Below are 25434 nucleotides of genomic sequence, written 5' to 3' on the forward strand. Positions count from 1 at the left end.
ACATACAGAAACAAACTATAATATAACAATGGCCATATTCCTGACTTGGTACTGGACATTTTTAAAGTAAAAAATGGCGGGTTGAACCTGGTTTTGTGGCATGTCAAACCTCCCCTTTTATAGCCATGTGAAATATAACATTAAGATGACAACTCAACACTACAGGACTACAATATAAATAAATTGGAGAATACAATTGACAAAGAAACACACGAACAACAGCCAACAAAAGGCAACAAGTTGAAAATTTTAATACGCCAGAAGTGCCTTTTATACACACAAGATTTACTAGTGATGCCAAGATACAAAAGTTTGAAAGCCGAAACAAGCACAAAGTCGAACAGCATCGAGGACTAAAAGATTAAAAAAGTTGTGCCAAAAACGGTTAGGATTTTCTGTTAGTTACCAGAACATCCTTATCATTTAGAATAATTTATACTTTTGCAAACAGTAAATTTATAAAATTAATAAACAAACGCTGTACTTGATAAAACTGAAATATTAACTAATTACAGGAAACAACTGTAATACATTACATAACATCTAACAAACTGACAGATTTTTGGAGAAACTTAAATGAAAGTAAACAGCAATTCACATGGATAAGAAGAGTAAGGTCACAAGCTAGTAGAATTAACATGATTTTTATGATGTCACATTTTTTACCCCTTGTAGAATTTTGTAAAATAAACCAGCTGTTTTTCGGTCACTGACCACCAAAGTGTATTTTTTTTTTATTTTAAGCCAGGGGTATCAGAAATGGGCAATGAGTTTAAAAAAAAACAATTCAGTTTTGCAAAATAAAAATTTCCTAGAATTGATTAATACTTTAATAGATAAATATAGTTTCTTAAAGGAAACACTAGATTGTAGATAATAATGAGATGGTTTAAAATTCGCGGTTAAAGATGTAAACAAATCTTTGTAAAAATAAGGCAAAGTTAACCAAGGGGCGAAGATATACTTTGGAAAAAGACTTGGAAATAAAAAATTGAATTAAGGGACGAGACAAATATGGATAATAATGAAAATGAAAAAGAAACAAATGATGTTGAAGAAGAGTTAAATAAGATATATGAAGAAAAAGCGAAAGGAGCTCAAGTGTTTTACTTCCTTAGTTAGAAAAAAGTACTTAAATCGATAAGAAAGTTAATGGGAGATAATTGGGAATATTTTCGGATCAAGAGAAACTTGAAAGAAAAGAAGATTATTAATAAAACTTGTTTAAAAAAAAGATTTAACAGAAAAATATATCAGCGATACAAAATTAGAAAATAGAGTTAACGAAAATGAGAAACTAATATGCGATGGAAAAATTACAGTGGTGGAATACACACATGGTATCTTTAAAACGGAATTAAATAAATAATTAGGTCTTGATGGCCTTATGGTAGTATTTTATAGATTTTTTAATAAACTTAAATCGCTACTAGTAAATGTCTTAAATACATGATACGATAGAAACAGTCTTGCATATGCACAACGTTCTAGTATAATAACTTTGATATTCAAAAAAGGGGCTTCTTTAAGCCTCGGTCACACCTTACCGGATAGCACGAACGGACGCCTAACGGATGAAAATAAATGTTGTACGTTGACAAAATAGTTATCCGTTGGGAGTCCGTTGATGTACTGACCGAATAAAACGGACATGTAACGAATGCCTAACGGACACACACCGGATATGCAACGTACAAGAAAAGGAAACGTACCAGAAAGAACGGATGTCGAACGTACATCAAACGGACGAGTACCGCATAAAACAAACACCTAACGGAAGCGTACTGGAGAAAACGAATGAACAAGATATACGGAAAAATTAAAGGCGACAATAATAATACATGTAAATCGCATTTAAATTCGAAAGGTTCCTGTGTAAATGCTTTTGGTTTGTTCTTTAAAATGCCACCAAAGGACAGTGTCTGGCCTGAATAAGAAATTCTTGATTGTGAAGACTAACACTTACTCTAAGACCGATTATGAATAATAAGAATTCATGCACCTTACGAAATCTGACATACCAACAATTGTCATTTCTGACGCGAAACTTTCAATTGGCATTTATTCATTTCAGATCCGTTCATCATCCGTTTTATCCGTTATACGTCCGGAAGAAGTCCGTTTCTCATTCGTTCAACATCCGTTTTATCCGTAAAATTATCTTTCAGACCTCCAACGGATGTATAACGGACACTTGACGGATACAAAACGGACGCCTAACGGAAGTTCAACGGACATTTTATCCGCTGGACGTCCGTTCAAAGTTTTGAACATGCTCCAATTTTCATCCGGACAGAACGGACGTCGACGGATAAAACGTACGCTTAACGGACATGCAACGGATATGGACGGACGTCTAATGGATAAGAACGGACGTTTAACGGACATGAACGGATTGAAAAAAAAGTTATCAGTCAGGCGTCCGTTCGAGCTATCCGGTAAGGTGTGACCGAGACTTTAGTTTTGGCAAACTATCGCCCAATATCCTTCTTAATATATAGATTTTAAACTTTTGTCATATGTTCTTGTGCAACGCTTAAAAAAGGAACTTCACAAAATCATAAATGAGGATCTAACCGGTTATTTTAAAAATAGATGTGTTGGGTTTAATCTGAGACAAATCCAAGATTTAATAGACTACTCAGGGTGCAATTTATTTTTATGGATTTTACGAAAGTATTTGATTCGTAAGAATGGGATTTTATGCTTGGAACTTTAAAACATTTTGGGTTTAATGAATCATTGTTTAAGTGTGCTAAAATTGTGTATACAGACGTTCCAACATGTGTCATGAACAATGGGTGGGTATCAGAAAATGTCAAAAATTCACGGACATTCAGACAGGGGTATCCTTTATCAGCTTTGTTGTTATTTGTTTTGCTGTTGACATTATGGCTTTATAGTTCAGAAATAGCAACGAAGTAAAAGGAATCACTATCAAGTTAGATGTGAAAAGTCACAGAATTAAGATTTCACAACTAGATGACACAACATTATTTTGTAAAGATAAGAACGATGTTATATTTGCAATGAATATAATAGAAATATTTGTCTCGTTTTCAGGTTTATTGGTAAATAGGAATAAAACAGAGGGATTATGGTTCAGGAAATTAAAATCATGTAAAGACAAAATTGCGGAGATCAAACCTATTGAAGCATTAGCGGTGTTTTTGGACATGATAAAGAGGAATGCAAAAAATTAAATTGGGATTGTAAAATAGAGAAAATGATACAAATGTTCAAAACATGAAAAAAAGACATCTTTTAATTTTAGGTAAAATACAAATTATTGAAGCATTTATCTTACCTTGATTTACATTCTTGGGAAGTGTTTGCTTAACTCTAAGTCAAATATTTTTTTTCTAATATAGGATTTCGCTATATTTTTCTATAAATGAACTTTATCTTATACTAGAGAAAAATAAAATAAAAAATTGGGGTCACCGTTCATTTACGCGCACAATCTGCCTTCGAAAGTAGAATACATTTTAGTAAATGTACTTTTTTCTGTTGAACTAATAGGAGAAATAGAGGTAATATCGAAATAAAAAAATTACTTAATTACAGAAATCGTTTAAATTTTACAATTATTTAGTTTATGTATAGCTTATTTGAAAACAATAATAAAAAATATAGGTCACCGATGTGTTTAAAAAGATATTTCAATTTTAATGCCAAAAAATGGCATTTTAGGACCAAAGGGAGATAATTTGGAGCTTTTTCAATGATATACACATTTTAAAAGTCATCTGGGGGCAAACATAATCGAATTTTTGGTTGATTTTTGTACCATATCATAAAGTAATAACTAATAGTGTAATAAATAAAATTTGTAATGAAAAAACAAATGTTTATTTTTTTTGCTGAAAATTTTGTACCCGCGAGCCTCCTTAAAGAAGAACTAGAAATACGAAGCTTTAAATATATTTGGGATGGGAAACCAGATAAAGTAAAAAGAAACCTGATAACATGTCCATATGAAAAAGGAGGCTTGTAAACGGGCAATCTTATTATTTTATGTCGCTAAAGGCATCATGGGTATAAAGACTTGTTATTGGTATATTTGCAAACTGGAAGCTTATACCTTTTACATATCTAAAGGTGTTTAATAATATTTTATTTATAATTAATATGAATTTAGAAGATATAAAACATTTAGATTATTTTAAATATCTTCCAGAATTTTATAGACAAGTAATAAAGTCCTGGATTTTGCCTGACAACAAAACAACCAGCTACATATATATAAAAGCAAACAATATGGGTGAATAAATTTATTGCATTTCATAATACACCAATTATTTTTAATAACTGGATTAAGAGTGATATAATATACATACATGACATTCTAGATGACACTATGTCATTATTAGAAAGATATATTTTGAACAAATTAAAGTGTAATGTAAACTGGATTGCTGAATTTAATAAATTGAAACAATCCATTTCACAATTAACATGAGATTGACATAGTTAAACAAGAAAATTCTGTTCAAAGTAAAGTAAATGTCCAGAGAAATAAGATCACATGGAAAGATCGTTATTTTGAGACTACATTTTTTTTCAAATAAAATGTTATATGATTATCTAGTAAATAATAAAAAAAGAACAGTCAGTAGTGATAAATAGGTTGCTCAAAATTTTACTAATGCAGGAAGAACCAAATATAAATTCATTATAAAACGTTAGTGATAAATACTGAACTGAAAATAAAAAGGAGTAAATAAACTCATCATAGATACCAGGACTAAATTTTGTATATACGCCAGACGCGCGTTTCGTCTACAAAAGACTCATCAGTGACGCTCGAATCCAAAAAAGTTAAAAAGGCCAAATAAAGTACGAAGTTGAAGAGCATTGAGGACCAAAATTCCATTTAGATTTTTCAATAAAATCACAACACCTGATATTTGGATACAAAATTACAGACAACAAGTATTACTCAATAATTGTTTTGATTACAATACTAAGTTTTTTAATAAATAATTCGTTCTATGTATCTGAGCAGGAAAAAAAACATAGACGTCTACAGAATTTTTGGCAGGAATATGACGGTAGTTGTCCATTCGTTTGATGTGTTTTATCATTTGATTTTGCCATTAAATTTGAGACTTTCCGTTTTGAATTTTCCTCGGAGTTCAGCATTTTTGTGATTTTACTTTTTGTTAATAAATACACCAGAAGAGTAGATACCAATATTAATGAAAATAAGACAATAAGTAAATGAATATTGTTTCTAGTATTGTTATCATAGTGTTTTGTCAACAAAATGTATGTCAATTAATCTAATCAGCTGATTATTCCCTGGGTAGTCAGTGGATTTTAACAGGATACGTCAAGAGACGCTTGGAATCTTGAATATTTGATGAACAAAGTTATTATTTTGTTAAAAAAAGAAAACGGACGGACTATAAAGGATGTCAATGCGTCTTTTAATAAAATGATATTGACCTTTTCCTGCTTATTGTATATGCGACCATATGACAATTCTGAACCTAAAACGCGATGAATGTATTACTATCAGTACTATTTTGCGTACCAACAAATTAATTGTAGGCAAAACAAGACTATGTATAATTTCAAAACTGAATTTGCTGGTTAGTCCAGAATTTGTTTGAATCCGATCCTCTACTTCGAATAAATGAATAAGTTCACAGTATACGTTCTATAAAAAATGTATATGCCGTACTCAGATACGAAGGCATGCCAAATATCCGTGGAAAATGTTATGCATAAAATAGCATACCTAGGAAACATGCTATAATAAAAAGCTGAATAAATTGGGATTTTTCATCTCAGTGTTCATGTCACTGCATATCTGTTAAGGGTGAGGAAAACGAGACCAGGATTGTTTCCCTTGGCTAACGAAGATGATGCACAAAAGCAAATAAAAAAATTGGGATTTTTCATCTATGTGTTCATGTCACTGCAATAAACATTCTCTTACATTATCTTTTTTATTAGGTTCCATAGTGATAGACTAATTTGGTTGATTGCAGCTATGTACAACTGTGAAAGTCATTGAACTCGGAGATCCAAAATTCTGACGTATCTGTCAATGGTCAGGAAAACGAGACAGGATTGTTTTCCTTGGCTAGCGAAGATGATGCACAAAAGCAATGTGGATGTGGTTTTTTTACGTATCTTAATATGGATAAAGTTAGATTATATTTTTTCAAACACAAATATTTGATTACAATGTATATCCAACATTTTTTGTGATATTTGGAGAAAATTAAGTAAATGCAAACAACAATTAAGCATATTGAATACGATTTTGGTCACAAGCTAGTAGGATTTCAGGTACCAAAAAGAATTTAGTAGAGCGAAAGTACATAAAAAAGTTGTATGATTGCCAACTAGACAACTCTTCATAAGAGACCAAAACTTATACAGAAAGACAAATATAGGTCACTCTACAGCCTTCAACAATTAGCAAATCCTATACCACATCGTCAGCTATAAAGGCTCCGAAATGACAGAGTAAAATATTTTAAGCGAGAAAAACAACAGCCTTATATATGTATGGTTTAATTTAATGATAACAAAAACAATATTCAAACAAAAAAACATTCAGAGATCAAATTACAGTGTTGAATAGGTAACCTTTTAGAAAATTTAAATATAAATGTGGAATGATAATTGTATTTAAAGTATTGATAAGTAACACTACAAACCGTTAAAGTCTGAAATGGCCTATATCTGTACTCGACTGTACTGATTTTTACTCGACCAGTCTGAATTGGTCTGACTTTTACTTGCCATTACTCGACCCCAGTCTGAACCATACTTGACTGTACTGAATCGTACTTGACCCTTATCTTTGCCGTTGAAAATAGTCTGAACTATTACTCGACCAGTCTGAAACAGTCTTAACCCATTCTCGACATGTACTCGACCTTTTTTTCCAGTTTAAACCATACTTAACCAAGGGTCTGAACAATACTCGACCAGTCTGAACCATACTAGACCAAAAAACCTCTACTTTTTTAACTGTTAAAATAAATTTCTTTTTAACTGACATATATAACAACAGCCAACAAAATTTATAAAAAAATTTAATCTTATAAAAGAAATATATCTCTGATTATATTCAAGATAAAAACAATATATTATATATAACTTATATCAAAAAGAGATAAAATTAAATGAATAAATAAAATTGTTTTTCTGATTAGTGGTGAAATATAAAGTATAACCTCTGCTTGGGGGCAAACTCATAAAGAAGATCACACCTGGTCAGAGGTATTAAATTCTAAATAACATTGATTCAAAATTGCAACATCCTGTTTAAATTAAATAACAAGGCCTTTCGAATATACATGTATGTACTAGATAAGTAATACACGAATTTAAGAAAATAGGGCTTTCTTTTTACCTGTAAAACACACATGTACTTAGGTAATTAGAACATGTTAAAGTGCTTTATGTATGCCATGTTAATTTGACAACAAAATACTTATATTAATTGAAAATCTTTTTTACTGTTACTTTGGAATACATTTCCTTTTTTAAAAGGTTATCAATGATTGCTATGGAAATTCTATTATAATAATTATATTAAATTCTTGGTTTAATAAAACAAAACAAGTTAGCTCTCATTTTTTAAAAATTTATTAAGTTGTTTTATATACTATTTTATATATATCTTAATAAAAAAAACGTTCACTGCATTATTACCTGAACTCAACTGACACCATAAATCTATACTAGGCTTAAGTTAATGGTGAAAATAGTCCAGTTACCATAAAATACTTCCGAAATATATATAACATTTTGAATAATATTGAAAATATTAATCTCAATTCATTTTTTTAGATTATTTGATCAGCTTGTTTTATTTATATTTTAAAAGTTGATATATATTATTATGTAAGTGTTGATTAATATTGAGTTGAAGTTATATTATGATTGATTATTGTGAAATTTTAATTTCAATACTGTATTGAATACATTTTTAATTTCAAGTTGTTGTTCAAATTTCATTTTTATTAAAAAAAATCCTAAATTGATAAAATTCAGTTGATAGATACAAAGAATAGGTCTAGGTTGGTTAAGACTTGGTCGAGTATGGTTCAGACTGGGTCGAGTATAGTTCAGACTAGGTCGAGTACAGTTCAGACTAGGTCGAGTACGGTTCAGACTCGTATAAAATGGTTAAGTACTGGTCAAGTACACATTCAGACTGTTAAGTATGGTTCGAACTACAGTCGAGTATTATCAAGTAAATCTCAGACGAATTCAGACTGGTCGAGTAAAAATCAGTACAGTCGAGTACAGATATAGGCCATTTCAGACTTTTAATGGTTTGTAGTGTAATATAAACTTGTTTCAAGTCTCGATATATAACATCACCGTAACATTAAAGTCAGGAATATGGCCATTGTTATATTATAGTTCGTTTCTGTGTGTATTACATTATAACGTTGTGTCGTTTGTTTTCTCTTATTTTTGAGTGTAAATTCACATTGCGATAAGACGTGTCACGGTACTTGTCTATCCCAAATTCATGTATTTGGTTTTGATGTTATATATATATGTTATATTTGTTATTCTCGTGGGATTTTGTCTATGTGTGTTACATTTTAGTGTTATGTCGTTGTTCTCCTCTTATATTTAATGCGTTTCCATAGGTTTTAGTTTGTTACCCCGATTTTGTTTTTTTGTCCATGGATTTATGAGTTTTGAACAGCGGTATACTACTGTTGCCTTTATTTGGATATTCTATTCCGTTTGATCTGCAAGTTAACCTATATTTGCTAACCAAATCTTTGCATCTAACGAAATTCCGAACTAAATAATTTACTAGTAATACATGATTACGCTGATTAAAACCAAACAGACACGAGCATAGCAAACGAGTTGTCAAAGTAAAATATTTTACCAACAAGGGAAAATCAATAACAGGGAAAGATCAATCATCCCTTTTATCATAAGTTTTGTAAAGTATTCTGGTGTAATACTGAAATATCTTAATCTAGTTTATTACACTAAAATATTATTATACTAACTTTAATATTCAAATAGGGAAAACTTTACTTGTAGAGAACTTTGATCCAATATCTCTTTGTAATATAGATTTAAAAAATTGTGTCGTAAGTTCTGTCTCAACGGTTAAAAAAAACTTCTTAAAATTATGAATGAAGTTCAAACCAGGTTTGTTAAAAGTAAAATTAATGGGTTCAATCTGAAAAAAGTTAAGATGTTATAGACTTCTCAGATACATCGATTTTAGGGGGCAATTGATTGTATAGATTTTTGGTGTTATTGCATTTGTAGGATTGAGATTTTATACCTTGATAATTTTAACATTTCAGTTTTAGTGAATCAATTATCCAATAGCTTACGACTATGTACAGAATATGTACCTTCAAACATCTATCATAAATAATGGTTTGTTATCAGAAAATTCCAACCATTCATGTGGAATACCGCAAGGATATCCTTTATCAGTTTTACTGTTTGTTTTTGCTGTTGAAATTATGGCTATGAAGTTGGAATAACAAAGTAGTAACAGTAATAACTGTTTACATGAATGAACGAAGTCCCATCATTCAGATTTGAAAAAAAACAGATGGCATGACAGTATTTAGTGAAGATAGAAGCGAAGTGAAATTTGCAATGATTTGATTGGTTTTCATAGATAAGATATGGTATTAGTCACTGGAGTAAATATGATGAACTTAACTGCATTTACGGTCATCCCAAGATGTCGGATGAACAAATGGGTCAGTATTTGTATTGTTTGTTAAAGTGTTGCTATATCTATTTTTTACAAATCATACATTGATACGATGTAAATTTATAAAAAGATTCCCACGGAAATCACAAATTACTATTAATTTTGTAAGTAAAGTAAATAGTTTATTAAAGTGTCACATATTGATTGACATAAATATAAGCAACATTATATAAATATATACACATAAAACAATCAATATCCAGCCATAAAAACGACTTATGAGACACTAAAAAGCTTAAAATTCTATAAAAATTCAAATATATTCCGTAAAAAACATACAAGTCACAAAAAAAAAAAAATCACCATTAAAATACAAAAATCACTAAATTCAATAAATATATATATATAAAAATTGTCGAAATCTGACTTTCCTGATAAAATTAAAATGATAAAACTCTGAAGCTAGTAAAAATTTCATAAAGAGCTGTTAAACAATTTTCTTCGCCAGAAAAATTTATATAAAAATTTGCATAGGAAATATTGTATATCATAACAGTTCATAATTTCAATAAATTTATTATCTATATCAAGGCTGTTAAAATTTTGAATTAATTTTGAACATTCATGAAAAAGGTTATACCGAATATCGTCATAAAGTGCGCATTCCATCAGAAAATGTTTTTCAGTCTCTACACTGCAACTTTCACAAAACAAACAAAGTCTATCTTCTACGGGTGTAGGCGGCCTGGAGTATCTGCCAGTTTCGTGCGCTAGCGGTAGAGCCCCGGAGCGAAACAGAGCCATAACACGCCTTTCCTGTTTAGAAATGTTTAAAAGCACATAAGGTTCTGTTTTCACACATTGTTTATAACATCTGTAAGTGCGCAATTTGTTTCCGTTTTTTATATTACGACGGTCATCAAAAAGTTCTTCATACCATTCTGTGTTGTCCAGCTCACATAGTTTTTCACTTATCATATGCATAACTGATTTAGTCGATAATGTTAAGTCATACGTCGGATCCTTTAGTCTGATCCGATCAACAATCTTATGCACTTCAAATGACCAACCCTTTCTTCTTCTAGACGTCCATTTAAAAGTTTTGTAGGAAATTCTTTGTTGGTCAGTACGGATCAATTTGCACAAAAGTCTACAATAATTTATTCGTTGTTTTGTCATTGATGAAGTCCATCCCATATCACCGCGTGAAGCTACGTTCGATGTGCGCTTTCCCACCGATAAGAAAAATTTACATGCTCGGTTTTGTACTGCTGATATGGCACTGAACGATTTTGTGCCCCAGATACCACTACCATAAAGTAAAATTGGTTCAACAACGGACGTATATAGTTTATTGTACACTTTAAAAGTCATCCCTCCCATGGATTGAGTTGTTGTAATTAAAGCACCCAAAGCACGGCTCGCTGCTTTGGCCAGTTCTTTTGCATTTTTTACGAAAGTTAAATGTTCGTCCATCCACACTCCAAGGTATTTGTATGAATCAATGTAGTCAATAATTTTTCCAGAACATCGGAACGTAAAATCTGAACGTATGGATGACTGTGGACGGAAATGGACAATTTTAGTTTTGCCAATGTTTACGGATAACTTCCATTCAGCGCACCATTCGATTACTACATTTAACATACGTTGTAGACTTTCTTTATCTGGAGCTATTAGCGCTATATCGTCCGCGTAGAGCAATAAACTGAGATGAAAATCATCAATATGCACTCCACATTCTAGAGAGTTTATACGATCTGCCAAAGTATTGATATATACTGAAAACAAAGTGGGCGATAGGATACAGCCCTGCTTCACACCGGCATCTACACTGAACCAAGGGGTCTGGTCACTATTGATACGAATGGTACATTTTAGGTCATTATACAAGGATTGAATCGCAGATAAGAACTGTCCACGGACACCAACACGTTGTAATTTAAACCACAGAAGATGATGTTCGACGGTGTCAAAAGCTTTCTTCATGTCTACAAAGCATACATAAGTTGACTTTCTTGATATTTTTCTGTCGTTCAGAATAGAATGAAGCGTGTGAATATGTTCTTCGCAACTACGGTTACGGCGGAACCCATTTTGCTCATCACACAGAATTTCGTTATTTTCCAACCAAGAGCTAAGTCTCGTGTTTAAAATGTAACAATATATCTTACACGGCACGGAAACCAAAGTGATTCCCCTGTAGTTCATGGGATTTCTATCGTCGTCAGATCCCGGTTTTAAAATTGGATTGATGATACCACTATTCCACTGATACGGAACTTTTCCAAGATTAAAGCAACCACTGATAATTTGATAAAGTAAGTCTATTGCCGCGTCATTCTTTAAAACTTCCGTCGGAATTTCATCTATTCCCGTGGCCTTTCGTAATTTAGCGTTTATTACGGCATTAACGACCTCGTCTCGTGAAATTGGTTGATTTAGCGGCGTAACGTCTATTTCTGTGTTGAAAGTAGATGCATTAAGTTGGCTATTATCTCCACCATTGCGTTGAAATAAATTTTGAAAGTCACTTTTCCATTTATTAAGAACGTCGTTTTTATTCGTATTTACATTTCCATTTGGACCTAATACCGCCATCGGAATACATGGTTTACGTTCACTTGCGATTCCAATTTTACCAACAGACTTCCAAAATTCGCGCTGATTTGATGTACATAGTTTTTCTTCTAATTTCTTTCGCTCTGTTATTTGGTGTTGCCGCTTATATTTTCTGTTAAGACGATCGAATGTCTTCCTTTCCACACAATAATCTGTTTTTAATCTTTGTTTTGTGCCGCTCGGACCATTACAGCGCAACCATTTCTTTTCACATGCGCACACTTTAGACCATTGTGAAGACAAATCATTGTTCCAGTAAGGTTTATACCTAGATTTTGTGCTTTTATTACGACCAAAACCACTTGTGTTTATTTGTAGCGTGTTGTTCATTTCACACTTAAGCAAACCTTGAAATTGGTCATATGCGTTTTGTATATCACTAGATACATTTATATAATTTTCAATATTTTGAATAGTTTCCATCACCTTTGAATGTAATCAAATTAAATTTGTATTTACAGAAATATTATTTATTTATCAAGGGAAATGTGCATGAACCAGGAAATTCCATTTGAAAAAGTCGCTCAGATGACAGTAAATCACAATCGAGATGAACGTAACAGAATCAGCGATTCATAACAAGGGTGACCGTAATTGGTTAAAAGATGACCGTAATTTGTAAAGGATGACCGTAATTGAAAAATGATGACCGTAACTTTTAAAGGATGGCAATTCTAAGAAATATCCGTATTTATATAACTACTTTTTTGTATCAAATAATTAATCGTATTGGTATAAAACCTTTTTATATGAGAGAATTATCCTAAAGGTAGAAGAAAATAAGACGTGCTTCAAATACATAGTTCACCATATTTTTACGGTAGAAGGTATTTTTTAAAAGAACATACAACAAGACATGCACATGAACAAGTGGGGGAAAACATGCAACAAAAGCGCGATTAAATGACACCTTACAAGTTATATATATATAAAAAAAAAATGCAGTGCACAGCCTCCAACTACAAGCCAAAAGATTTTTTTAATTTTTGGAATTCCTTTTAATGACAGATAATCAATACACATTTTTAAAAATGCCAATGCTTGTATATCCATTGATATTATATCGCCTTTGATTGATACGGTCATCAGCTTTACCCAAGTGATTAGTGCCAATGAGATAACTACTCATAAAGATTATGTGTATTGATCAATAGAAATAGAAAAGGATGATGGATTGGACAATCATATAAGGATAACATTGTCGGCATTAACTTAGTAGATAAACGCGTGAGAAATGCCCCAAAAAAAGATGGGATTGAAAAGTTTTTAAAAAATGATCAAAACATGGAAAACAACCTGTCTTTAATAATAGAGGAATACTAGTTGTACACGCTTTCAATGTGCCCATATCTACATTCTTGGGAAGAGTTTGCGTTATTTGTGTCATTCTCGAAAGCTTTATTTTTTAAAGAACTAGAAATAAGAAGTTTTTCTAAAGATTAAGAATGGGAAACCAGACAAAGTAAAAATATACCTGATGATAAATCTGTATTAAAAAGGGGGTTTCAAATGGTCGGTTTTAAAAGTAAATTTATATCGCTAGCTGCATCATGGGTATTATAGATTGCCTACTGTAAACTTAAAACCTTCAATCTTATATTCGTATTACATACAACTTGAATTAAACTCATATAAAATTTTAGGTTGAACTTTGTAAACACAGCTGTTTTTCAAACCACGCCTCTTTTCGGGAGATTTAGAATATTCATAGAAAATTTCTTTTGTTTACATACTGGTTCCCAGTTATGATCTCTGTGTTCAATCTCATAGAGACATAGCTTGAGAATGTTACCAGTAAATGTACATGTGCAATTTGTTTATATTGAAATCTGTGGTAACCTTTTATTCGAGGTAGGGGTAGTTAAGAACATTAGTGTTAATTTAAACTGTGAGAAGTTCAGGTCATATTAACGTTATATATATGCCGCACAGCCCTAGATTTTGACCTTCGAAAAAATTTGTAGTGAATGAACTTTCAATTTTAAGATAAGATTTTATTCAAAACTTCATAGTAAAAGTGGTACAGGGTCAGCCGTAAAAAGAGTGACTATGGGAAATTGCATTGTCAATATTTACAGAAATGCAACCTTTAATGTGTCTAAAAGGTGTTCCGGAATTGTTTATAGAAATAATTACGTGGTAGATTATAAGGGGGAAAAAATAAACAGTCATATCTATTTTTAAGCAAAACAATGGGGAATAAATTTACCAGCACAGTAGTCAGGACTTCGGTGTTGACATTTTTATGAATTTACTGTTTTCAACAATACGAATTATCCGAAATACGAAATATTTTCTTATCCGTGACATAGATATCCTCAGTTGTATTTGGCACAACATTTTCGAATTTTGGATCCTCAATGCTCTTCAACTTTGTATTTGTTTAGCTTTCTAACTATTTTGATCTAAGAGTCACTGATGAGTCTTATGTAGACGAAACGCGCGTCTAACGTATAAAATTATAAGCCTGGTACGTTTGATAACTATTTCAAAACTATATAAATAGTGTTATAATACAAGTATACTCAAAATGTATTCTAGTGCACACTATATTATAATCATAATATTTTTAAAAATTAAGGAAGCAATGGTTGACATGCATGAAGTGATCATAAGACCAGTTTATGGAAGAAGCGAATCGATAAAAACGTTTCATTATCACATAGCGATATTGTCTAATATCAATTATAAATATGCAGACATTCCATGCGAAAATGTAGTTTTCGGCAACGAAAAATTAAGAAAATACAAACTTTAAAACTAAAACACTAATTGAGTCTAAATATACATTCAGAAGTTAGTTAGAAGCAAACGTTTATGTAAAATTTGATTGATTGATCGATTGTTGGTTGCTTAACGTCCAGTGGAAAATATTTCATGCATATTCAGGACGAGAACAAGTTCACAATAAATACAATGGGTAGGTTGATATAATAGAGCCCATCTGGGATGATAGTCGGGAAATTAGGACTGCCACTGGTAAATGAGGGTATATTGGATAGGGACAGAAATTTTGCCTTGCAACAGCCCACCTATGGATCCCGCAGAGAGTTGTTGCAAGGGTTCTTAACGTGCAAAGAGCGTGGCACTCTCTTTACAATAGGCATCGGATTTAACGTCCCCCTTCTGACCGGACGTGACTGCGAACTTGATACGTCCCGCAAAGCCAAACGGACGCCCCACTTCGGCAAGCGTTTTACTGCCGGTCGGGAGAAGACCAAGTGACCATATTTCTTTTCCCCAGTCACCCTTGTAAAAATTGAAGTGCTGTGTTTTTCTTATATGCATAAATATACAAATGCTATTAGTTCTCATATCAATGCGATACTTTTAAAATATCATAGCGGTGTTTTTGTTATATCAGTATTAGTACTTATTAGTATTAATATTTAACTGCTGTATCCATATTTTGACAATTTCACCTATTATTTCTGTTTTGTTCACGCATCGTTGTAAATATGACAGAATTTGATGACACTGTCATTAAAACCCCTCCAATTCAAGCTAAAATATGATAAATCTATCAAATATGCAAAAAAACGTCACTTTACAGATCGTTTTTGTTGAAAATAAAAGTGGCCGCATCCGTGTTCATCCTCAACCTTTATATATGTTATGTATTATCATTAAATACAACTAATATTTCAATATTATGAATGAACACGAATGCGGACACTTTCATTTAAGACAGAAACCGTCTAAAATTTAACTAAAATGCTAAAATTGTGAAGATTTCAGTAATTTAGCATGACTTAATAATGTTAGTACTCGAAATATGTGCATTGTATTGTCAAAAACAGCTTATATTTGTGTAGCAGAAACATTCTACTTTCCAATAAATAGATAAAAGATTACATTTTCACAATTTTTTCAAAACTGCTATATTTTGGGGCCAAAATGGGGTCTTAATGAACCTACTCCTTTTATAATGAACGCACCGAAATAATATATATCTGATATGCTCGCAATGCACGCATGGAAGACTTTCTTTATTTGTAACAATGAAACTAACTTGTGACAAAGATGAATCATACTGTCCTCGTTCAGATTGATTCGACAAAAAAATAACCTGTACTTTTAAATCTCCTTTTTTTTATACAAATTAGACCGTTGGTTTTCCTGTTTAAATCGTTTAACACTAGTATTGGTTCCTATATAGCGTGGTGTTCGCTGTAAGCCAAGGCTCCGTGTTTAAGGCCCTACTTTGGCCTCTTATGGTTTACTTGAAACAAATTATTACTTTGATGGAAAGTTGTCTCATGCACCATCTTCTTATATCTATAAATCTATAAAATTTCCCTTTATAAATAACTGCTTTCCAGTTTAGTTCTCCAAACACGACATTTGGGAGCTGAATCTTTTGTACAGTGCAATATGAACTAGCACACTTCTAAAGCTTTAACGGTAACGATAGTTATGATGGTACAAAAACGATCACGTCAATAAAAATACCAAATAAACAGCATTGAACAATCTAAATTTATAAATATAGAAAGATATATACACATTTCTAACGTCAAAAGACATTTACATCTCATTTATTCGTTTTCTAAACACCTTGTTTTAGTATTCATTGAAGAAATGAATTTAAAAACAAGCGATACGGATTGTTCTTTTGCACTAACAAATGTTCGCGTATTTATACAATCGGTTACTAGTCAAAAACGAAAGTCAAATATCTGTGGCAACAATACATCGGAATGCCCTCACGGTAATCGCGATGTAAAAGAGCGTCCATACGGTGAGCTGATTATGCTCATAGAGATATCAATTTACTAACGGGAAAAGTCTTTGATATCCAAAAAGAACTGTTTTCCTTCTCAATATGTTTTTTCTATGTTGATAATAAATACATATTCTGTTTGACAAGATTTTTTTTATTTTCGTTGTACCTGTAGTTGTTCAATTTATAGTCTGAGGCTACTCAGTTGGTATCTTCAAAATTCGGGACATCAGCATTTGTACATTTTAATTTGTTTGGAATATATATTTTACCCTTTGAATATTCATTGTTATTTAGAGCTGTATTGGATTCGATTGTTTGAATGAATTTTTTTTTTCCTTTAAGTAATGATATGTTTTGTCTATTTCGATATTACCCATGTGGATAGGCTATATCAGTGTGACCTCAAAGGCGGATCCAGCAGTTTTCAAAAAGGGGGTTCCAAACTCATGATAAGGGGGGGGGGGTCCAAACAAATATCCCCATTCAAATGCATTGATCCCTCCTGGATCCGCCACTGGACCTATATTAGAATCTAATAAGTCGGTAGACTATTTACAACCGCATTTAAATTTTGCCATTGCATCATCACTTCAAATGGAATTACTCGGTTAAGGCATGTGATTGAAAACAATAGACTGAACAGATTGTTAACACTTTCACCTATCAATAGGGTCAAGCAACATTTTCGAAATGATAAGTTCATGTAAGCGTTAACTTTGTTACAGATACGAAATTTTAGTGATAGTGATCCTCAAACATTAAGCCGGTCATGAACTAAGTTTGTGAATTATGTTTGCGGTTTTCTTGACATGCATTGTGACGTGTCATCGTGTTTGTTTTTTATTAGAAATCTATAGCAGTTATATTAGAAACGTATCGCATTCATAAAATTTTGATAATAAATAAACATCGCTACGATATAAGACAAACATCGCATTGATATAACAAAATATAGCAGTATCTTTGAATTATGGGTGATTTTGGCTTAGCAAATAATTGAATTCATCTCAATTGCATTCCACTGAATTTGCTACATGATATTTATTGAATGTGTACATTTACAAATGCAAAATCGTGCGTTTATGTTTCATTTATTCAGCAATTCAATTTTCTCGTTTAAATTCACCTATTATATAAAATAATTCATGGAAATTAGACAGCAGACGTATGTCGTGTTAAATGTCACCCTGTTTTAAGAAAAAAGTCATTACTTTATACCGAGAAATCTGCCTTTCTTCGTACAAATGCTAACATTCGTCTGACATTTCTCACGATGCAACTCGTTGATATAAGACAATATCGCTCGTTGATATAAGAAAAGGTTTTATCTATTCGCTTCTGCCATAGATTGAAGACTGTGGAAAGCTTTTCCCGAATAAACTGTTATGACTCATAGAAAAAGGATCGAAGTATTGATTACCTTAGTATTTTGTTTACAGAAACTATGTTAATTACAAAAGAAGTATTTTCTAGCTTCTTTTGCGTAAAGATTATAGTACTTTGCATGTGTCTTTGCTTTGTGGTTTGTCATTAATATATTTATAAAAGAATACTTACAGAAGACCTCTATTGGTTCTGTTTCTACATACATATCTGGCTCTGCCATTGACGAATTAACAACACAGCGTATCACTACATTGTTGTCAGCAGCTGTTACTTTGAACGTTAGGATACTTGTACGATAGAAGGAACAATTTTCATACATCTCCGAATTTAATGTTGCATTGACTTTTTCATGCATATGAACTATCTTTCCATTACGATACTTTTGAAAGAAGTGTTCCCCTTGCGGGTTCCCAACGTCTCCTGTACATACAACTGTTATGTTGTCACCTTCAGCTATTCCTTGTGGTGTTGTCGATTTTGGAATATAATATGTCGTAGTTCTATAGCTTGTTGAAATATCCTCTTGCAAAAGGGAAGATGTTGTATTAAGACCAGGAGTTGGTATCTTAAAATTGTTAGTTACATGTGTAGTGTTCTGTTTTCCCGTCTCTGAGTCAGATACAGTCTCATTTTCATTTGATGTTACTGCAGTAGAAGGTGACGCAGAGCTATAATCCACATTTGAAGTTGAGGACACTGATACATCTGCTGGTGTGTGAACTAATAAAACGCTATCAGGTTTTGAAGGTGGTACTATGAAAATAATTATATTACAATATTAACTCAATGTTAAAATTATGAAAACCAGATTAATTTTGATTATAACATGTCTTCGATTAACAAAAGCAAAGGTGAAACATGTCTACGCCGCGAAATGTAGGTATTCAAATTATACACAGGGAAAAAAGTATTTCAACACCTTGATTTTATAAAACTTGAAAAAATCATTAGCTTCGCGTTAGGAATTTCAACGTTTTGTCATGTTTTGTTGATTTTCCAACCGTATATTTAAAATAAACATGATATATGTATCATTGATAAGACCTGATATATACATTTTGTATGGGATAAATGGACTCAAAAATGTGGCTACCTCTGTCACCCAAGTCATGTGACGTCTTACTTAGTTGTATATTACTTCAACGATTTAAGATTCTATCTCACTGCTAAAATAATCTAAAAACAACAAATATTAATGTCCTTGATTAATATGTTCTGCCATTCCTCTTTAAAAGTTTTAAAAAAATTGTTAATTAGATAAATGTGATCAATATGGACAGAAATACTTGAAATCTTTGGTGATGCACGCATCATACATGTAAGTGCTGAAGATTAACACATACTGGCAAAAACAATCTGTATTACTTTGGGAATATGTTTTGATAATCACCCTAAAAAAAATCTCTTAAAGAGAAAATGTTCTCTCTCGAATCATAACTCACATCAATTTATATGTTGTTTTTCATTGACAAATAAGCTATGGCATTGCAAAAAGTAAAATCACAAAAATACTGAACTTAGAGGAAAATCAATTCGGAAAGTTCATTATCACATGGCAAAATCAAATAACAAAACACAGCAAAAACGAATGGACAAGAACTGTCATATTCATACATCAACGCAAACATGTTTGTCGAATAGGTCAGATGATTAGTTAAAAGTTACAGATAGCTACGCCTACTCACAAGGAAGCTATCAAAACAAGAGTCCCAAATGATGAAGTTGAAATCATCCCATCGTAAATTTTACGGACGCCATCACGAGTTGGTAGACCGTTATGGAATAACCGTTTCACAGATGATATCGGATATGTTTCTTATGTCAAAACTACAAGACACTTCTTTTTAAACGAATGTGACTTAACGAATTAGACTATTTACCGAATTTGTTATAACATAAGCAATACGATTAGTGCCACTTGTGGAGCAGGATTGTTCACCCCAATTTTGTGGTGGGGTTCTTGTTGCTTAGTCTTAAGTTTTCTATGTTGTGTCTTCTGTACAATTATTTGTCTGTTTGTCTTTTTATTTTAGCCATGGCGTTGTCAGTTTATTTTCAATCAATAAGTTTGACTGTCCTTCTGGTATCTTTCGTCTCTCTTTTCGCAACGTTTCATTTGGTTGATATGCTTTGGTGACTTCAATTGGCGTTTTCTCCACTAAACTACATGTATTTGAAATGAGCTGCATGGCAGTAAAATACTTACAAAATATAGAGTGACGGTATAGGTCTTGTAATTTGACATCTACGATGAATGATCTTGAATGACCTTAAATTTGAGGTTGACTATGCAAGTAAATCGACTTTCTAGATTATGACCTTGGTTAAAAATCATACCCGTTTAGCACCAAGCCATATGGATTTTGCATTGGGTTGGACAAATCATATGACCATAAAAATATTGATAAAACATTTTGCTATGAGAAGACGAATGATTGCGACATTAGAAATAGCTCGTCATACATCTGTTTATAGATAATTCAGAGTGCCGGGTAAATGTACGACATAATATGTATCTGTGTGATGAACAACCGCGGAATTCAAAACATACAGAGAATTTGATAACAACATCGGCTGGTGCCATTTCGCTGGATTAATCGAAATACTTAATATGGTGGGTTGACCTGCTTGGATGGTCTGCTAATAATGATACCGACAACAGAAATATGCATAGCATACATCATGTTGTAGATAAGTAAAAGAAAATTAAAGACATAACAGGGGTACTGTGAGTTCATTCGTAGGATTTCGAAGGTAAATACAAAACACGACTTTAAATAAATGCTCGACGAAAATTGAATTTTCAATAGGTTTATGATGACTTTTTTTGCAAAACCACGAAATTAAGTTTCAACGAAACGCAGTTTTTCTTCAACAAAAAAATATTGTTATCCATGAAAATAAATGAATCCACAGTGTAAGTGGGATTGTCAAACACGCGTTCAATGGACTAAAACAGATAACCAGACACTGCCTTTTCTTTTCTGTCTATTCCTGGAAACCAAGTCTCATGTGATTAAAAAGGGACCCATGATAACCCTTCCGTATTTGCTTGATCATATTGACTAAGTCTGATGTGCTTTATAAGGGATCCAGTTTATCCCTATATTCTCACATGTTTCTAGATACCTGGTTCCATGTGTTTTAAAAAGAATCAAGGCTTTCCCATCTCTTTTTGTTTGTTCCTTGACACACATTCACATTTGTTTAATAGGAGATATACGCTAGCTGTCCTTTCCTACTTCCTCTTGGTTCTACAGACCAGGTCCCATGTGATAAATAGGGGATTCCGGCTATCTTTAATTCAGCGTTTTTTTATTTGTTTTGACAGACTTGATCCCATGACTTCAATAAAGGGTTCAGTCTATTCCTTCCTTTTTCTCTTTTTTTGAGACACCAGACAAAGTTTATACATCGATTGAGAGAGAACCAATTTTGGTTACATGTACAAACTAAAATCGAAGGAAACACATCAACTATAAAATGAAAACAACAAAACAACAGAAATACTTAAATGCAACAAAAAACAAACCACAATTCATCACACACAGAAACGAACAGGATTTCCTGTCTTTTTACTTACTCCTGGCTATAAACATATACATTGTGAACTAACCAGGTCCCATTTAAGGCTCAAACACCCAATTAGAGCTTGTTTCTAGACCTTGTCCCTTATTCTAAGTGGTGATTCAGGACCATATTTCTTTCTTTTCTCGTTTGTTCCTTGGTTCGATGTTTTCTAAGGATTCTCCACTTTTTCGTTTTTACTAAATATTAGGTTTCATTCGTTAAATATGAGATTTATGCTATACAAAATGATTCGTTCCTTTGTGTTTAATGGGGCTATTTCGCCCTTTTTCGCTTGTTTGTGTTGAACCCCTCACACAGAACTATTAAAATAACTAAATTGGTTCACTCCACACAAAATTTTTGGGAGAAACTGGGGCCCTTTAACTGATTATCTGTGTAAAGAATTTGCTTGACACAACATGTAACTAGATCAACAATTATACACACAAACATGCACACACACAAAAACTGTTTCATTGCCTTTTACATTGAAATAATGTCGTCAGGTTCAACGTTTAATTTGAATCCTAGATTTTCATAGTTTGCTCTTTAATTTATTCTGGTACAAGATTGAGCAAAATGGTCTTTTACATGAACCAGGGCGACATATGACCTTGCTGTGGTCGTACAGTGACATATAGCTGTGAACGTCTTTATAATCTAGTCTGTGATAGCTGCTGGTGAATATCTCATTGGAAATCATACGTCATCTTCTTATTTCTCATGTAACGAAAGCAGAAGCGGCTGACTATGCGGATAGGATTTGCTCATTGTTGAAGGCCGTACGGTGACCTATACATGTAGTTGTTAATGTCTGTGTCATTTTGGCTTTTTGTGGATAGTTGTCTCATTGGCAATCATACCACATCTTCTTTTTTTATATTTTGTAAATGATTAAGGGTATTGTTTGCCTCTGTTTCCTGTAAAAGTAACTACAAACCATATATCTACAAAATCAATGTGAATCCACCTTTCAATCTATGAGTGAGACTTTCCCTCTAGTATCTTTGGTCCCTCTTTTATTAAAACGGGAACTGAAATTTTGTTCACCTGAAGTAGCAAGACTAAGTTATCTCCCTTTTTATATGCAAATTCATACAGAAACCATATAATTTCGAACCAGTGCAATGAAAGCCATCATAACAGTGACACCGGAAGATACATTGTGTACAGCGGATGTATTCAAAAGAAAATTGATAGAAACCATATATTTTCGGTTAAAAATTATACACCAAAAAAGACTATTTTAGTCAAAATTGTTGGATCATTTGCCTATTTTCTAAGAATTTGTTTTTAACTATATATTTCATTGGAATGTGTTTGAGAGTAAGGTTAGTTGTCCTCTTAAAAAATACATATTTTTCATCATGAGTTTGAGTTATTGCTATGTATTTGATTTAATCTTGATTGCTGCTTAAGATCTATTTATCAATTTTATAACATTGTTTTGACGATAAATGTTATAACCAAAACAGTCAATTTTTATTGTTTAAAAAAAATAAATAATTGTAATTGATGTTATTTTCGAATTTTGAGGACTAAAATTGAAATGTTCTTCTCTACCTTGTATTGATATTCCAATTGCTTCTGAATCTGTTTCTATACTTGGAATGTCTTTTCTTTTAACAAATAATCTACATTGATACAGTCTTGAATGTTCACAATTTAGGTCATCAAAGCTCAATGAAACGCGTTTTGATGATTTATTAACTGAAGACAATGATGCATTCCCAAATAGAACTTTGCCAAATGATTGTAATATGGGACCATAATCGGGATCAAATGATGCTACATTTTCAAAATCACTTGACGTCATATTTCTTGCCAAAATCCACACTGAAACTAGGCTATCTCCTTGATCAAGCGTGAAATTACAAACTAACATCGTGCCGTTTGTTCCAATTTTCTCTGTGATATTTCCATTGATTTGTACTTGTCGTGCCACTGTGCCTAAGGAAATAAAATGAAGTTTGCAGTTATAAGAAATAAAAAAGGAACGAAAGATACCAGAGGAACAGTCAAAATCATAAATCGAAAATAAACCGACAATTATCATATTTATTGACAAAAACGTCAAAAACGTCATGAATGTGAACTATCGAATTAGACTATGTAACGGGTTTGTAATAACATGACCAATACAACGACCTGTGCCACATGTGGAGTAGGATCCGCTTACCCTTTGGGAGAACCTAAGATCACTTACAGTTTATTTGGGGGTTCGTTTTGCTAAGTCTTTAGTTTTGTATGTTGTGTCTCGTGTGCTATTATTTGTATTTTTTTCCTTTTTCCTTTTAAGTCATGGTGTTGTCAGTTTATTTTCTATCTATATGAGTTTGACTTTCTCACTGGTATTTATCGCCCCTCTTTTCATACTTACTTTTGCGATATTTGAACAGGGTGATTTTAGTAATTCGTTTTAAAATTTGCTGCATTGTTTTATAGTGTCATTATTTGTTAATGTTTTTCTCTCAATTCGGTTAACGCTTAAAAAATGTATAGCTATCTTTCACTCAGAATCTTATAATGTTTGTTTATCATTTTGTGATACATGTATGTATTTTTATAGATTTTGTTGGTCGTGGGATCGCTTGCTCCACAACATACTTTTAATCCTTGCTTCTTTTTTTTCCTTTTTAAGCGACTGATCCAAGTAAGACATTTGTTCTGTTCTTGTCGTGTTTCTGTGTTTTGCACCTGCGAGATCTATGATTGCTTGGGTTCATACCGCCTAGACTTCGTTTTCAAAGTATCGTTTTGAATGGTATGTTCTGTTTATTGTTGTATATATTTTTAGCAATAGCGAACGCCGATGTTGGTTTCTGTTCGACCGGTGTGATTTAAAAGTCATTTAATACTTTGAGTTTATAGTTGTGAAAATGTTAGGGTGTAGACTAATGAGGCTGAAAAAAAAAGGCAGATCAAACAAGACAATATATTTTTTTCTTCAATTTTGATTTAATTTACTATCTTTTCCATCTGCCACCCGAGACCTACGAAGGTTACGTGTATTTTTTACGATAAATTGTCCATTGGGATTAAACAAAAGCTACAATTCCCATTTGTCTTTACCTTTTTACGTAATTGGTGTAATGATAATTTACCTCATTATAGGTTGCAATTCTCTAAATATAGACAATACAATTCCCATAGGACCTCCCTTTGCGGCTAAATCTGTGCCACTTTTACAATGCAATTTCGTGAAAAATTATATCCAAGAACTGGAAGTTGATATGCACTACTATGTTATTCAAAGTTCAAAATATAGGGCTGTGCGGTATATTTTAAATATTTATATGCCGCAAACTTCTAAGTGTTAAAACTTGTACCAATATCCAAACTATCCCTACCTCCACTCTATTGGACTTCTTAAGAATCAAATTGTGGACGCTTCCCTGTTATTCTATACTGGTAACATTCCAGAGTTATGTCTCAATGAGATTAAATA

At 32.3% G+C, this 25434-nt stretch overlaps 1 protein-coding gene across 1 annotated transcript in view; it reads right to left on the reverse strand.

Annotated features, from left to right (window-relative positions):
- Positions 1 to 16683: 16683 nt before the first annotated feature.
- LOC143046454 (uncharacterized) overlaps positions 16684 to 25434 on the reverse strand; it is a 44803-nt gene continuing 36052 nt past the window's right edge. The window contains exons 2-4 of the mRNA XM_076219614.1: positions 23550 to 23936; positions 18588 to 19169; positions 16684 to 16700 (exon numbers count right to left, since the gene is read on the reverse strand). Of these exons, the coding sequence (XP_076075729.1) occupies positions 16684 to 16700; positions 18588 to 19169; positions 23550 to 23936 (986 nt within the window). The remainder of the gene's footprint in view (positions 16701 to 18587; positions 19170 to 23549; positions 23937 to 25434) is intronic.

This window comes from Mytilus galloprovincialis, chromosome 9, assembly GCF_965363235.1.
Source record: "Mytilus galloprovincialis chromosome 9, xbMytGall1.hap1.1, whole genome shotgun sequence".
Classification (NCBI taxonomy): domain Eukaryota; kingdom Metazoa; phylum Mollusca; class Bivalvia; order Mytilida; family Mytilidae; genus Mytilus; species Mytilus galloprovincialis.